The sequence below is a fragment of the Myotis myotis genome, unplaced genomic scaffold (assembly GCF_014108235.1).
Source record: "Myotis myotis isolate mMyoMyo1 unplaced genomic scaffold, mMyoMyo1.p scaffold_m19_p_14, whole genome shotgun sequence".
NCBI classification, from domain to species: Eukaryota; Metazoa; Chordata; class Mammalia; order Chiroptera; family Vespertilionidae; genus Myotis; species Myotis myotis.
This window is the reverse complement of record NW_023416318.1, coordinates 40717281-40729709: the sequence shown is the minus strand read 5'-3', so window position 1 is coordinate 40729709 and position 12429 is coordinate 40717281. Positions and strand designations below refer to the sequence as shown.

Sequence of the window (12429 nt, the reverse complement as noted above, 5' to 3'; positions counted from 1 at the left end):
TCAGGACCCCACGGGACACTCCAGAATCATGGAATTGTGCTGAGAGGCCAAGTGAGGGGAACTTCCAGGCACAGCCCGGGCACATTTCCAGGGCAGCCAATTCCTGGAGGAGCGGACCGGGGCAGCCCCTCTGCACATGAATCACGGGAGGCACCCTTCTATCCTGACATTTCCCAAAGGATGAGTCACAAACTATTTTTTTTTCCAAGAAAGCTCTCAGAGGGCCAGGGTGTGGCCTTTGAGAAAAGGAAGGCCCTTGCAGACTTGGCATTGGGAGAGAAAGCCTCTTTTGCCTTGGCCCTCTGCAACGCTGCCCCAAGTACAGGCCCCTCTGGCATTCACAGCTTTGCCGTCAGATCTCAGAGGTGCCCTGGTTTGGACCTCTCCACCCCCACCTTGCCCTTGCCCTTGCCCTTGCCCTTCCTATTTAGACAGGAAAGGAGGAAGGAAGGAAGGAAGGGAGGAAGGTTGGTTCCTATAATGCCTCTTGTCATCTTTCTTCTCAGAGAAGGAGTGATGCAGGGAGTACCAGGTCCCGAGTGAAGTGAGGGGCACCCAGTGCTGGTGGGAAGGATGTATTTCACAGACGCACATTTTTCCCGGGCATTGAATGCCAACACATTCTTTCTTAAATCTTTGTTCTTGATAATTCATTGGCGTTCTTATGACATAAACAATTGCGATGCACAATGTGTCACTGCCCTCAAGGTCTACTGAGGCCGGATAAGACTGCTTTCCCCCCTGCAAGGATTTCCACTTTTCTCAGGAGGCTGAGACACTGAGCTCAGGGTGGTTCTTATGGTTCCTTCCCTTCCTTGCTTGCTGCTGGATGGACACTGTCATTTCTCACTGGGAACAGTGTGCCTCCCTCTAGAAGATGCTCCTTACCCTTTTCTAGTATGTGCCATGGGCGTGAAGACAAGATAGCCAGGTCTGTTAGAACTGTGTGTAAAACAGGAATAAAAAGGCTCTGTCTGGCAGGTTTTCTCAGTGGTTAGAGCGTGGGACCCACAGACCAAAGGGTCACAGGTTCGAGTCTGGTCAAGGGCACACACTTCGGTTGCAGGTTCAATCCCCAGCCCTGGACAGGGTGCTAGCAAGAGGCAACCAATTGATATGTCTCTCTCATGTCAAAGTTTCTCTTCCTCTCTCTCTCTCTCTCTCTCTCCCCCCCCCCCTTTTCCCCTTCCCTTCCACTCACTCTAAATATCAATGGAAAAAATATCCCCCTTTCTCAGGTGAGGATATTTTTTTAAAAAGAGTGAAAAGGCTCTGAATAAAGGCTGGGGGTCTCTAAGGAGTGATGCACATGAGGACACTGTGTGCAGGCCATGTTGGCTGCTCGGAGAACTCAGCTCAGCTCAGCTCAGCTCCACACTGGACAGGGGGATGCACCGCCAAACACTGGAATCAGGACCCAGTTCGACCCTCCAAAGGAGCATAATTATCAGCTACACTCAAAAGCCCTTCTCTTTTGAGAATCTAGGAGGGCTGGCTAAATTGTTCCTCTTTGAGCAGCCGCCTATGAAATACATTCATGGGCAAGATTAACAATTCCTGGTTCTCAAAGAAGCCTGCACCATTTGTAAAGATCAAGTATTAAGTCATGGAAGAAATGGACCAGCATCGTGATTTATAGCTGCCACTTGCTGAATACTTAAGGTCTGCCCAGGCTTGTTCTGGGGACTTTGCCAGAGGTACTTTCAACATTCATGACAAGGTAGGTATTATTATAATCCACATTCTAGAAACAAGGCCATTTCCCCAATGCCATGAACCAGTTAAGTAATGAAATGGAATTTGAACCCAGGTCTGCAAACTCTAGGTCTGAGCTTTCAATCATTTTTCTCAGAACCCACACCTCCTAATTTCTCTCAGGGTGTGGTGTCTTCCATCCTTATGAGCCCCACTTCCATCTCCACCCCTGTGAGTTACTTGCATGAAACTCTCCTTTTTGTAATGCACTTACCCAACAGGTCAGCCAAAAGCTGCCTCTACCATCAACCCTAAATCACACTGAGAGGAGGTGTGTGACTGGAGTCAGGATCAACCTGGCCCAGTTGGAGAATCAGGTAAAATCTGAGGAGATGGCCGAAACCGGTTTGGCTCAGTGGATAGAGCGTCGGCCTGCAGACTGAAAGGTCCCAGGTTCGATTCCGGTCGGGGGCATGTACCTGGGTTGCGGGCACATCCCCAGTGGTAGATGTGCAGGAGGCAGCTGATTGATGTTTCTCTCTCATCGATGTTTCTAACTCTCTATCTCTCTCCCTTCCTCTCTGTAAAAAATCAATAAAATATTTAAAAAAAAAAATCTGAGGAGATTAAGGCAAGAAAGGAGAGGCCAGCTGTGCATCCTCCTTGCCAGGTGGCAGCTGTGTGCCTGTGTTTATGTAAGCGATGCCACACATCTGGCTGTGGCTTCTCACTCAGCATTCTGTGAACACTGCAGGCCTTTGCAAACTAGCGATTTGATTAGCAGTTTCATCAGCCCAGCAGAGTGCCAACTACAGAAGGCAGCCAGGAGAGGAAAGGTCGAGGCACCTGGGTGTGCAGTCATTCAGCACCTGTACTGTGGTCTGAGCAGGCCAGTCTCCAAGGAAGGCTGCCAAGCCTAAACGCCCTGTAGAAAATTAGTTCTTGGGCAACATGCCTCTTCCAGGAACCAATTCCCCAGGTAGCCACAGTGGGAGGACCTGCCACCTGGCCATCTTATCTCTCTTCTCTGTAATGAGAGGCCCTTGGCATCGCTCCCAACTGTGATTCCAGGGTGTTGCTGCTTCAGGAACAGGGCCACCTATGTCCTGGGGGCCCCCACTTACCCTGGCAAAGGTGCGGAAGCCCTGGAGAATGGGTCTGTAGCCTGTGCAGCGGCACAGGTTTCCTGTGAGACAAGGGAACAGATGCGATGTCAGTGCAGGCTCCAGGGCAAGTGAGGGGCTCTGGCTGAGCTCGAGGCTCAGATGCCTGTGCACATTCTGTTTTCTCTTCCTAGAATGCCCCTCCTCCTCCCTTGTGCTTCTTCCAGGAAGATTTCCTGGAATGCCCTAAGTGCTTCTATGGTGCCTAGTCATCGTTTTATGAGTGAAACTCTCTCTCCCTCAGAGTATGAACTCCCTGGAGTAGGGATGGTGTCTTTTATCCCATGACCCTTGTTCCCTGTATAGTGCCTGGCTCATGATAGGACTCAATATAACTGGTTGAATAAATGATGAACTGAAATGGTGAATGGAAGGGGGAGTCTTCTCTATTCAGTTCAGAGAAACAGACACCTGGCCCAGGCTCCTAGGCCCCTGTACCGAGGGAACGTGGGAAGCCATCCCTGCCCGAGCTCAGAATCCTGGCTGCCTTCTCGGATGGGCCTTTGCCCTACAGAGTCCTGTCCTGGTAAAAGCTGAGATGGAAGGAAGTGATATCACTAGGCCCTGTGGAGTTTCCAAATGGTCTCCCCACTGCCACCCACCCCAGTGCAGAGGGAGGGCAGGAAGACACCTTGGGAAGATGAACACTCAGGCAAGCTGTCTCCAACCCACCTGTGTGCTCCTCAAACTAAGAGAGGCCAGCCCTCCAGCAGATCTTAGCCAACACGTGCGGGTAGGCTGAGCTTCTTCTCCTAAGGGCAGTGCCTCCGACTACTGGTCCATTCCCGGCTTCCACTCGGGCCCTGCACTGACCCTCTCAGAGCCCCATCTGCCACCCTACCTCCTGGGCCCGTACCTTGGAAGGAATTCTCGATCTCCTCCACAGTGGGCTCAGGCTGGTTCCGGAGCAGCGTGTACATGCTCATGACCATGCCGGGGGTGCAGAACCCACACTGGGAACCGTGACTTTTGGCAATTCTCTCCTAAAAGGGAGAGATGACATGAACACCCGTGTTGGCAGAACCCCTCTCAGACTTGCTACGTGACTCAACTGAAGCCAGGCCACATCGACAGGCAGAGTGGGCAGCAGGCACTGCACAGAGTCAAATCCTAGTGCCACCACTTGCCAACTGTGGCCTTGGGCACATCACCGAGCCTCTCTGAGCTGCAGGTCCCTCGTCCTGGTACTTACCTCTAGACCTGTGGTGAGGACTCAACGATAATTCACAAAAACTCTTACCATTATACCTGGCATACAGTGGGAATTCAAGCAGTGTTCGCTATTAGTAGGAAAGGCCCTTCAGAGAAGAGTGACTATTAGAGCCAGAAGCATCTTCTCACCCTCCGTTCCCTTCACTGACCAGAGGAGGAAGCAGGTCCAGAGATTAAGAGATTTACCCTGAGACACACACAGTGAATGGAAGAGCTGTGTCACCTTCTGTTACCTATACTACTCTGCAATCCACCTCAACCAGCCTTTGTTCAGAACCAACTGAATGCATCTTATTCCAAACTAGAATACCACTGTCTAGTGGTAATCCTTGACATCCAGTGGGGACCTAAGAGTTGAGAAATGGATCATATAGAACGTGTCATATGCATTGACTAACACAAAATTTTCATTCAAACCTACAAGATTTTCATTACAAGGAGATTTTCCATATTATTATTATTATTATTATTATTATTATTATTATTATTATTACTATGTCTCTTAAGAGTCTCTCTTGGCACTTACATTAGGTAAAATTATTAGAATTTTGTATCCCCAATGCCTAGCATATCTATTCACTCATTTTATGAATAATTACTGAGAAACTATTATGTGCCAGGCGTGGTAGGGGACCAGACAGTGAAGAAGAGAGATAAGGTCTCTGGTCTCATGAAGCTCATGTCCGAGTAGGAAAAATATTGACACACACACAAAACCTAAATTCCAGGAGGAGATCAGCACTATGTAAGAATTAGTTCAGGATGGCAGGACCCTGAGTGAGTAAGGCTCCTCGAAGTGGTCAGAAGTGGTGGCTCTGAAAAGGTGACTTTTAAGTTGAATTTAATAACAATTTAGATCAGGGAAGAGTGTATTCCAGTCAGAAGGAACAGCATGTGCAAAGCCTGGTGTGCTAGAGTGACTAAAGGGTCAGTGTGGATGGAACCCGCTGGGACAAGAGAAATTCTGGCAGAGATCACGCAGCTCCTCATAAGCCATGGTCAGGAACCAGATTTTTATTCTGGGTGCGATGGGAAGCCATAATGGGATAAGATCTAATTTATGTTTTTAAAGAATCTTCTGGCAGTTGGGTGGGGAGTGGGCTGTAGGGGGCAACAATAGAAACAGAGGATCAGGCAAGAGGGGATGGCAGCTCAGACCAAGCAGTAATAGGGAAACAGAGAAAATGGAGGTGTCACTCTAGGATTGGGAAGTAAACACTACTTCTGGATGGAGTGGGGGTGGCATAAAAGAGAAGGCATCAAGGTGACTGCTAGGTGTTTGTGCTGAGCAAGTGGATGGATGCTTTTGCCATTGCCTCCGATGGAGACAGACTGGGGAGGAAAGGAGTAGGGAAAGAATGGGCTTTTGTTACATTTGAGACTAGACACCATGTAGTGATGCCAAGTGGGCAGCTGGAAATCTGAACCTAACCTCTGAGGAGAGGTCAAAGCTGAAGATATAAATATGTGTACTGTTCACATGGAGACGGTATTAAACTCACATGGGAAGGGTGTGAAGATGGAGAAGAGAAGAGCCCGGGCAGGAGCCCTGGGGATCGGCAGCCACAGGGACTGGGCAGAAAGGAGCAGTGAGTGCATGGAGATGGGAGGAGAATGAGGGGAGGGGAGTGTCATAGAAATCAAGATAAAAAACTGGGTAGACAAGGAAAAGTGGAATCTAGCTCTGCAGCTTATCTGGGAGCCAAAATAGGAGCATGGGGAATAAGGACTTGTGTCACTGGAAAGGCAGGGTTTTAGCCTAATTATACAGATAAAATCTCAGGATTAAAACTGTTCATGTTTTCTTTCATCTATTTGTCTCAAAGGTGATTATAAGCCCTAATGAACCTTCTCACATCTCCTTCAGGTTAGACAAGTTTAGCAATTTTCCGTTTTCCTGCCTAAGCTAAGAATGAAGTCACAGAGGTGGAGCAATACCACCCCCACCCTGCACTGGCCTCACCTGTCTGGTCCCAGAGGCTCCTCCCAAGGAGTATAACCAGCTTGCTCAACCAGAGGCCCTGGCTCCCACATTCACGTCGGTGCCCAAGGACGGCATGCTCTGGACAACTCGTCTCCCCGAATGGTCAGGGCAGGACAAAGACCTGTGTGTGGCTCTGGCACCCTCTGTGATTGTCATCTCCCAAAGACCTCCCTGCCTCAGTTTCCCCAAACAAAAAGCACCAGGAATAATGGCCTTTCCTTCCCGCAGTGCTCTGCTCCCACGCGTGCTCCGTTCCACTTCACCTGAGAGCATTCTGCTTCTATCCACAAAACCTCCCAGACTACTGCCCACTCTACCCAAAAGCGTTCTCAGTTTCAATCTGTTCCCGGGGGGTCTGGTAGCATCATGAAGAAAGCCTTGGTCAGACCCTCGAATGTCTCTGTTCTCTAATTCAGGCCTTGTTGACCTGCGTTTAATGAGGATGGAGGCCTAGCAGCCCACATTTGTATTATCTGCGGGTGGCAGGTGAGAGGTGCAATGGAATTGCCACTCGAGGGGGCAGGGAGTAGGTGGGCTTTTGATCAAGGGACACGGAGCACTTGGAATCTTGAATCTGGGAAGGCAGGGGGTTTCCCAAGCATATTCAAGCTCAAGGTGAGGAAGTTCCCCCACCTCTCCTCCCTCCAGTTCTGGTGCAGCTGGACTGTCCAGCCATCAGATCCAGTTGACCTCTTGGTCCCCTTGGAGTCATGCAGTGTTACGTTCGCCCCGCCACAGGAGAGAGCCGCAGCATGACGCCTCCTCCTTTTCCTGTCTCACAGCCCAGTCCCCACCCCCCACCCCTAAGGAGATGGGGAAGTGGCCCGACCATAATGCTTCCTTTGCCCAGGGGTGACAGCCCAACAACCCAAAGCAAGTCTGTAGCTTTGTCATGAGCTCCCTTTGCTCTGGTTACCTGCACGGGATGCAGCCTGGACTTGGTGCTTCCTATCCCTTCCACAGTCGTCACGGCAACATGGTGCAAGGAACAGATGGGGGCCAGGCAGGCATTGGCAGAAAAGTGGCTGCAACCCCAGATTAAGGTCATTCCATTGTCCGTTCAGGCCATCAGGACGGACCTGACTGAGTGCGGGGCCTGGGAGACTTGGTGATGCTGTGTCATTTCTTTCACTCTACATTATGTCCTTTTCTCTTCTACAGGTGTTCTTGCCTCTCCACCCAAGACCCTGACCAAGGGACAAAGGACACTTTCCCCCCACTCCCCCCTGGTGAGGCCTGAACCCTCCAGCATTTGGGGGTCAGGCAGCAGGGCACCCAATGCTCTCCCAGGTGGAGCAAGGGAGCCAGGGGCACTTTCAGGTGCCTCTTACTCAGCCCAACCTTGGAGGCTGAGTTAAGGGGAAGTTCCTGGCAGGTGCCAGGCCCAACATGTGCTCCTCTCTCTGTAGGGCCCTTCCTTCACCTCTTTAATTTCAGTACCTCCAGGCACTTTTGCTTTCCTGTTTTCACCCACCTCTACCTCCCCCATTTCTCAGGGGACATGAGATACAACCCCTTAGAGCTTGCTTACATCCATTCCTTTATCCATCATTCATTCACATGATCAGTTATTGATTGCCAGCCATATACCAGGCTCTCTACTGAGGGCTGATAAGTAAAGGTGAATAAGATGAAATCTCTGTTCTTTAATTATTTGCAGTCAACCAGGAAAATATAAGCCAGTGTGAAGGTGAAATTTAAATATCTTATGATCAGTGCTCAGGAGGGCGGTGCACAGAGCACTATGGGACTAGCTCAGACAAAGGGCACCTAACACAGTTTAGGAGATCAAGAAAGGCCTCCTGGAGGAGGTGGTATTTTTCCGAGTCCTAAAGACAGCAGTGCATCTTTGGCCTCCCAGAAGGAGCCATGTACAGAAGTCCTGGAAGAAAGTATATTCAAAAAGACTTGGAAAATAGCTTATGCAAAGACTAAGAAATTAGTGGGAATGGAATGTTAGTTGTTTGCAATTGTCTCTGCATGAGGGACTAGGATGCACTGATGAATGGAGTGCTGGGTCCATGGAGAGAAAGAAAACTGGAGAGGAAAGATGGGGTATATTGTGAAGGGCTTCATGTGCTGAGCAAAGAGATTGCACTTTATCCTGGGGGTGATGGAGACCTATTGAAGTATTTCATGGGATGTGAAATGAGACTGGATTTTAGAAAGGTCACATGTGCGTGCACACGCACGCGCACACGCGCACACACACACACACACACACACTCACTCACTCACAAGCTGACTGCTGCTTCATAGTCCTCACATGGGCAATCAACCAACAGGCAAAGGATACATGATCTTGTTCTGGAGACGATCATACTTGGAAAGCATCACGGTGCAAGCTCCACAGCCCCCTTCTCCACAGCCCAGCTTGGTCCCGCTCAGCCCCACTGAGTGGTCAAGGGTTAAGAAACATGAACTCAGAGAAAAGAAGCTTTGCTGGGCGGCTGGGAAGTCCTGGGCAGAGCTTCGAGTGTAGAGCCATCCACTGTCACACACAGGCCCCTCCACCAGGGAGGCAGCAGATCCACACGGCCTCCTCCTCATCAGAGAGGCTGCACTGACCCCAGGAGGCAGGGATCAGGCCATGCACTTGACCAGGACTTGAATACTAGAAACTTTTCTTGGTGTCAGGGTCTTCCAGGCATGGCCTGATAGCCCCCCAGGCCTGTGATCTTCCTAGGCAAGAGATTTGAGCACCTCAAAATCTGAGCATATGGGCAGCTGTCACATCCGCCCAGCAGGGCTGCCATGAAGTCACTCGGACCCAGAGAGAGACATTGATCTGTCCTGTGATTTGCTGAGTCCCAACTTTTTATCCTGAACCTTTGAGACTGATGAAATCGAGGCACCCAAATTAGGGCTGGGCCTGGCCTTTTAAATATCCAGTCCATAGGACATGTGAAGGGAAATTAAAATGAAGATATTTTTGAGGTCAGGGACCAATGTCTTATACATACTTGCAGAAATAAATAATCTGATACTTTGCAGGCTCACTTCTGTGGGTGTGGAAACAATCCTTTGTTGTCCCCAAATATCTCACTGAGATCAGCCACTGGATATTCCTGCCTCTGGGAACAAGAGGGGTCTGTTGTCAAAGGTCAGGATGAGCATTGTCCTGACAACAGACCCCTGGAGAGTTTCCAGTACAGGTAGCAAGTGAAGAGCATGGCTCTAAGCTTTAGTCTAGTCCAGCCGTGGCAAACTACAGCCCGCGGGCCGTATCCGGCCCGTTTGAAATGAATAAAAGTAAAAAAATAAAAAAGACCGTACCCTTTTAGGTAATGATGTTTACTTTGAATTTATATTAGTTCACACAAACACTCCATCCATGCTTTTGTTCCGGCCCTCCGGTCCAGTTTAAGAACCCATTGTGGCCCTCGAGTCAAAAAGTTTGCCCACCCCTGGTAGGCTGTGCCAATGTTTGCCCAGAATGCATGAGTGAGAAGGTCCCTCAACATGTGCAGACCTCACTTCCTCCTCTGCCAGAGGCATTGCTATGGGGACCAGTGAGATAACCCACGGAAATCACCTTGAACTCCACCTGGACATAGTAAGTGTTCATTAAATGTCAGCTCCTGTTATATTTTTGTTATTGTTTTTGTTCCAGGGTCTCAGAATATTTTCCTACCCTGAAAGAACAAACGTTACAAGGGATCATTACAAAATATGGGGATGTAAAGTACAGCATAGGAAATACAGTCAATAATATTGCAATAACTATGAATGGTGCCAGATAGGCACTGGAAATATTAGGGGCGGGGGGAGACGAACACTTTATACTATGCTGCTGTAAAAAAGAAGGAATTCTTACCATTTGCATGGATGAAACTGGAGAGCATTATGCTAAGTGAAATAAGCCAGTCAATGAAAGAAAATACCACATGTTCTCACTCATTTATGGATAATTAAGACCATTATAACCTGATGAGAAAAAAATAGATACAGAGGCAGAGCAACATCGAACAGACTGTCAAACTACAGCAGGAAGGCTGGGGAGGGTTGGGGGGGGGGGGGCGGGTGGTAAGAGATCAACCAAAGGACTTGTATGCATGCATATGAGCATAACCAATGGACACAAGACACTGGGGGATATGGGAGGCTACGGGAGGGTCAAGGGGAGGAAAAAAAGGAGACCTATGTAATACTCTTTGTAATACTTTTTGCAATAAAACAATTTTAAAAAAATGCCAAGGGCAAAAGACCAAGAGAGAATATTAAAATCAGCAAGAGAAAAATAGTTAGTTACCTACAAGGGAGTTACCATAAAACTGTCAGCTGATTTCTCAACAGAAACTATGCAGGCCAGAAGGGAGTGGCAAGAAATATTCAAAGTGATGAATAGCAAGAACCTACAACCAAGATTACTCTACCCATCAAAGCTATCATTTAGAATTGAAGGTCAGATAAAGAGATTCAAAGACAAGAAAAAGCTAAAGGAGTTCATCACTACCAAACCAGTATTATATGAAATGCTGAAGGGTTTTCTTTAAGAAGAGGAAGAAGAAGAAAAAGGTAAAGATAAAAAATTACAAAGTGACAACAAATATATATCTATCAACAAGTGAATCTAAAAATCAAATGAATAAAAAATCTGGTGAACAGAATAAACTGGTAAATGTAACAGAATCAGGGCATGAAAATGGGAGCAGACTGACAATTCTCAGGGTGGGGGGGAAAGGGGGTGTGAGGGGTGCAGGAAGAGATTGGAGAAAAATCTTATACCAATGGACAAGGATAGTGGGGTCGGGGGAGAAGGCCTGGGGTGGGGTGGGAACCAGGTGGAGGGGAGCTATGGGGGGAAAAAGAGGAACATCTGTAATAATCTAAACAATAAAGGTTTTGAAAAAATGATCTTCCTATTCAATAGCTGAGAATTGCAGACCCAGAGCTCAAATGAGTTGCCAGGGCCACACTGCTGCTGAGGGCAGCTAGAATGCAGGTGCCCAGAGCCCCAATCCAGTGCTCCTTCCTCCACATGCCACAGCCTCCCCAGCAGTCACTAGAAAATGACATGCAACCCAGAGAATGAGTCCCAGCGGCCCTCTCCCGCACCCCACTCCAAAGTCAGGATACGCTTTCTTCTCAGGTAGGCCAAAAGGGTTGTTTCTGGATCTGCATTTTTCTCCACCACCTACAAAATAACAGAGAAATATATCATAGGTGTACTTAGCCATTTTCTTACTGAAAAATTGGTAAAGTTAATGGGGATGTGTTAAATATCTTGCGAAACTAAAGGGTTTTTTCTTGAAAATTCCATAAGAATGGCCATATTAACTACAAGCCCAACTATGTATGTGCTGACATCTTCAATCCTAAGGTTCTACAGTAGGACCCACCACGAGCACTTAGGTGTCGCACCTGCCATGCTGGGATGACTGAGGCAAAGCTTTCTTTAAATCAAACATTTCACCTCATTTCCAGCGGCCGATCACACCTGTGAATGCCAGGGACAGCTGAGGTGGCAGCATGCAGACCTCTGGGTTTGCCTCCTGGGTGTCCACACTCGGAGAGCAGAGGGCCAATCTGTGGACCTGTGCTCACAGCGGAGTATTGTACGCATTGGGCTATCACAGTCAACAACATTAACACATGTCAGAAAAGGAGGAGCACTCTCCAACCAAAGGGCCACAAATGGAATTCCCGATAAAATGGAGGAGGTTGTCTACAGAGTGAAGTGCTAGTTCCCAAAGCAAATTTTTAGAGGAAATCTATGGACAACCGTTTCACGCCTCCTCACACATTACCAAGGGTGAAAGGGTTTGGGTGATTTGGGTGCTTAAAGGTAGAGAATTTGTGATGAGGGTTTCTGTAGAGAGCCCTGTGGTATGACTCCGCATCTTCCAAAAGTCAGGAGAGAAGTATCTGCCCGCTCCTCATACATCATTAGCGGGCTTTCATAGCACCGCACCACACGTGAAGCTAGTGTGTGGCCTTTGCAGTGCTGGAGAAGCGGTGGTCTGGCCTATCTAAACAGCCAGAGGTAGGCCCACTAGACAGCTGAAGAAGCAGTGTCAGTGCTGGGATTGGGGTGCACTCCCAGAGTTCAGGAGAGCAAAGCACATTAAGTGTTGACCATGGACCTAATGGAGGCAATGCATATGAGAAAGAGACAAAGAGAGAGAAAGAGAGGGAGAGAGGGCATGCGGAAAGTAGAGAGGGAGAGAGAAAAAGAGAGGGAGATAGATAGAGAGAGAGAGAGAGAGAGAGAGAGAGAGAGAGAGAGAGAGAACTATTAGAGAGAGAGAGAGAACTATTTAAATCATTCTCAAAAAAAAAACAAAAAACAATTACAGGTGATGGGACCTCCAACAGAGTCTGTGCGGAGGGGACCTCCCAAACTGGAGGCTGGGAGAGAGCAGCGGCCTGGGA

General features: G+C 48.5%; 1 protein-coding gene across 5 annotated transcripts in view; it reads right to left on the bottom strand.

Annotated features, from left to right (window-relative positions):
- XDH (xanthine dehydrogenase) overlaps nucleotides 1-12429 on the bottom strand; it is a 59690-nt gene that overhangs the window by 42115 nt on the left and 5146 nt on the right. For all 5 annotated transcript variants that reach the window (XR_004971893.1, XM_036334959.1, XM_036334958.1 and 2 more), the window contains exons 2-6: nucleotides 11134-11191; nucleotides 8351-8447; nucleotides 6971-7079; nucleotides 3715-3841; nucleotides 2820-2881 (exon numbers count right to left, since the gene is read on the bottom strand). Coding sequence is in view for 4 of the 5 variants with exons in the window: in XM_036334959.1 (XP_036190852.1) it covers nucleotides 2820-2881; nucleotides 3715-3841; nucleotides 6971-7079; nucleotides 8351-8447; nucleotides 11134-11191 (453 nt within the window). In the remaining variant the exon portion in view is untranslated. The remainder of the gene's footprint in view (nucleotides 1-2819; nucleotides 2882-3714; nucleotides 3842-6970; nucleotides 7080-8350; nucleotides 8448-11133; nucleotides 11192-12429) is intronic.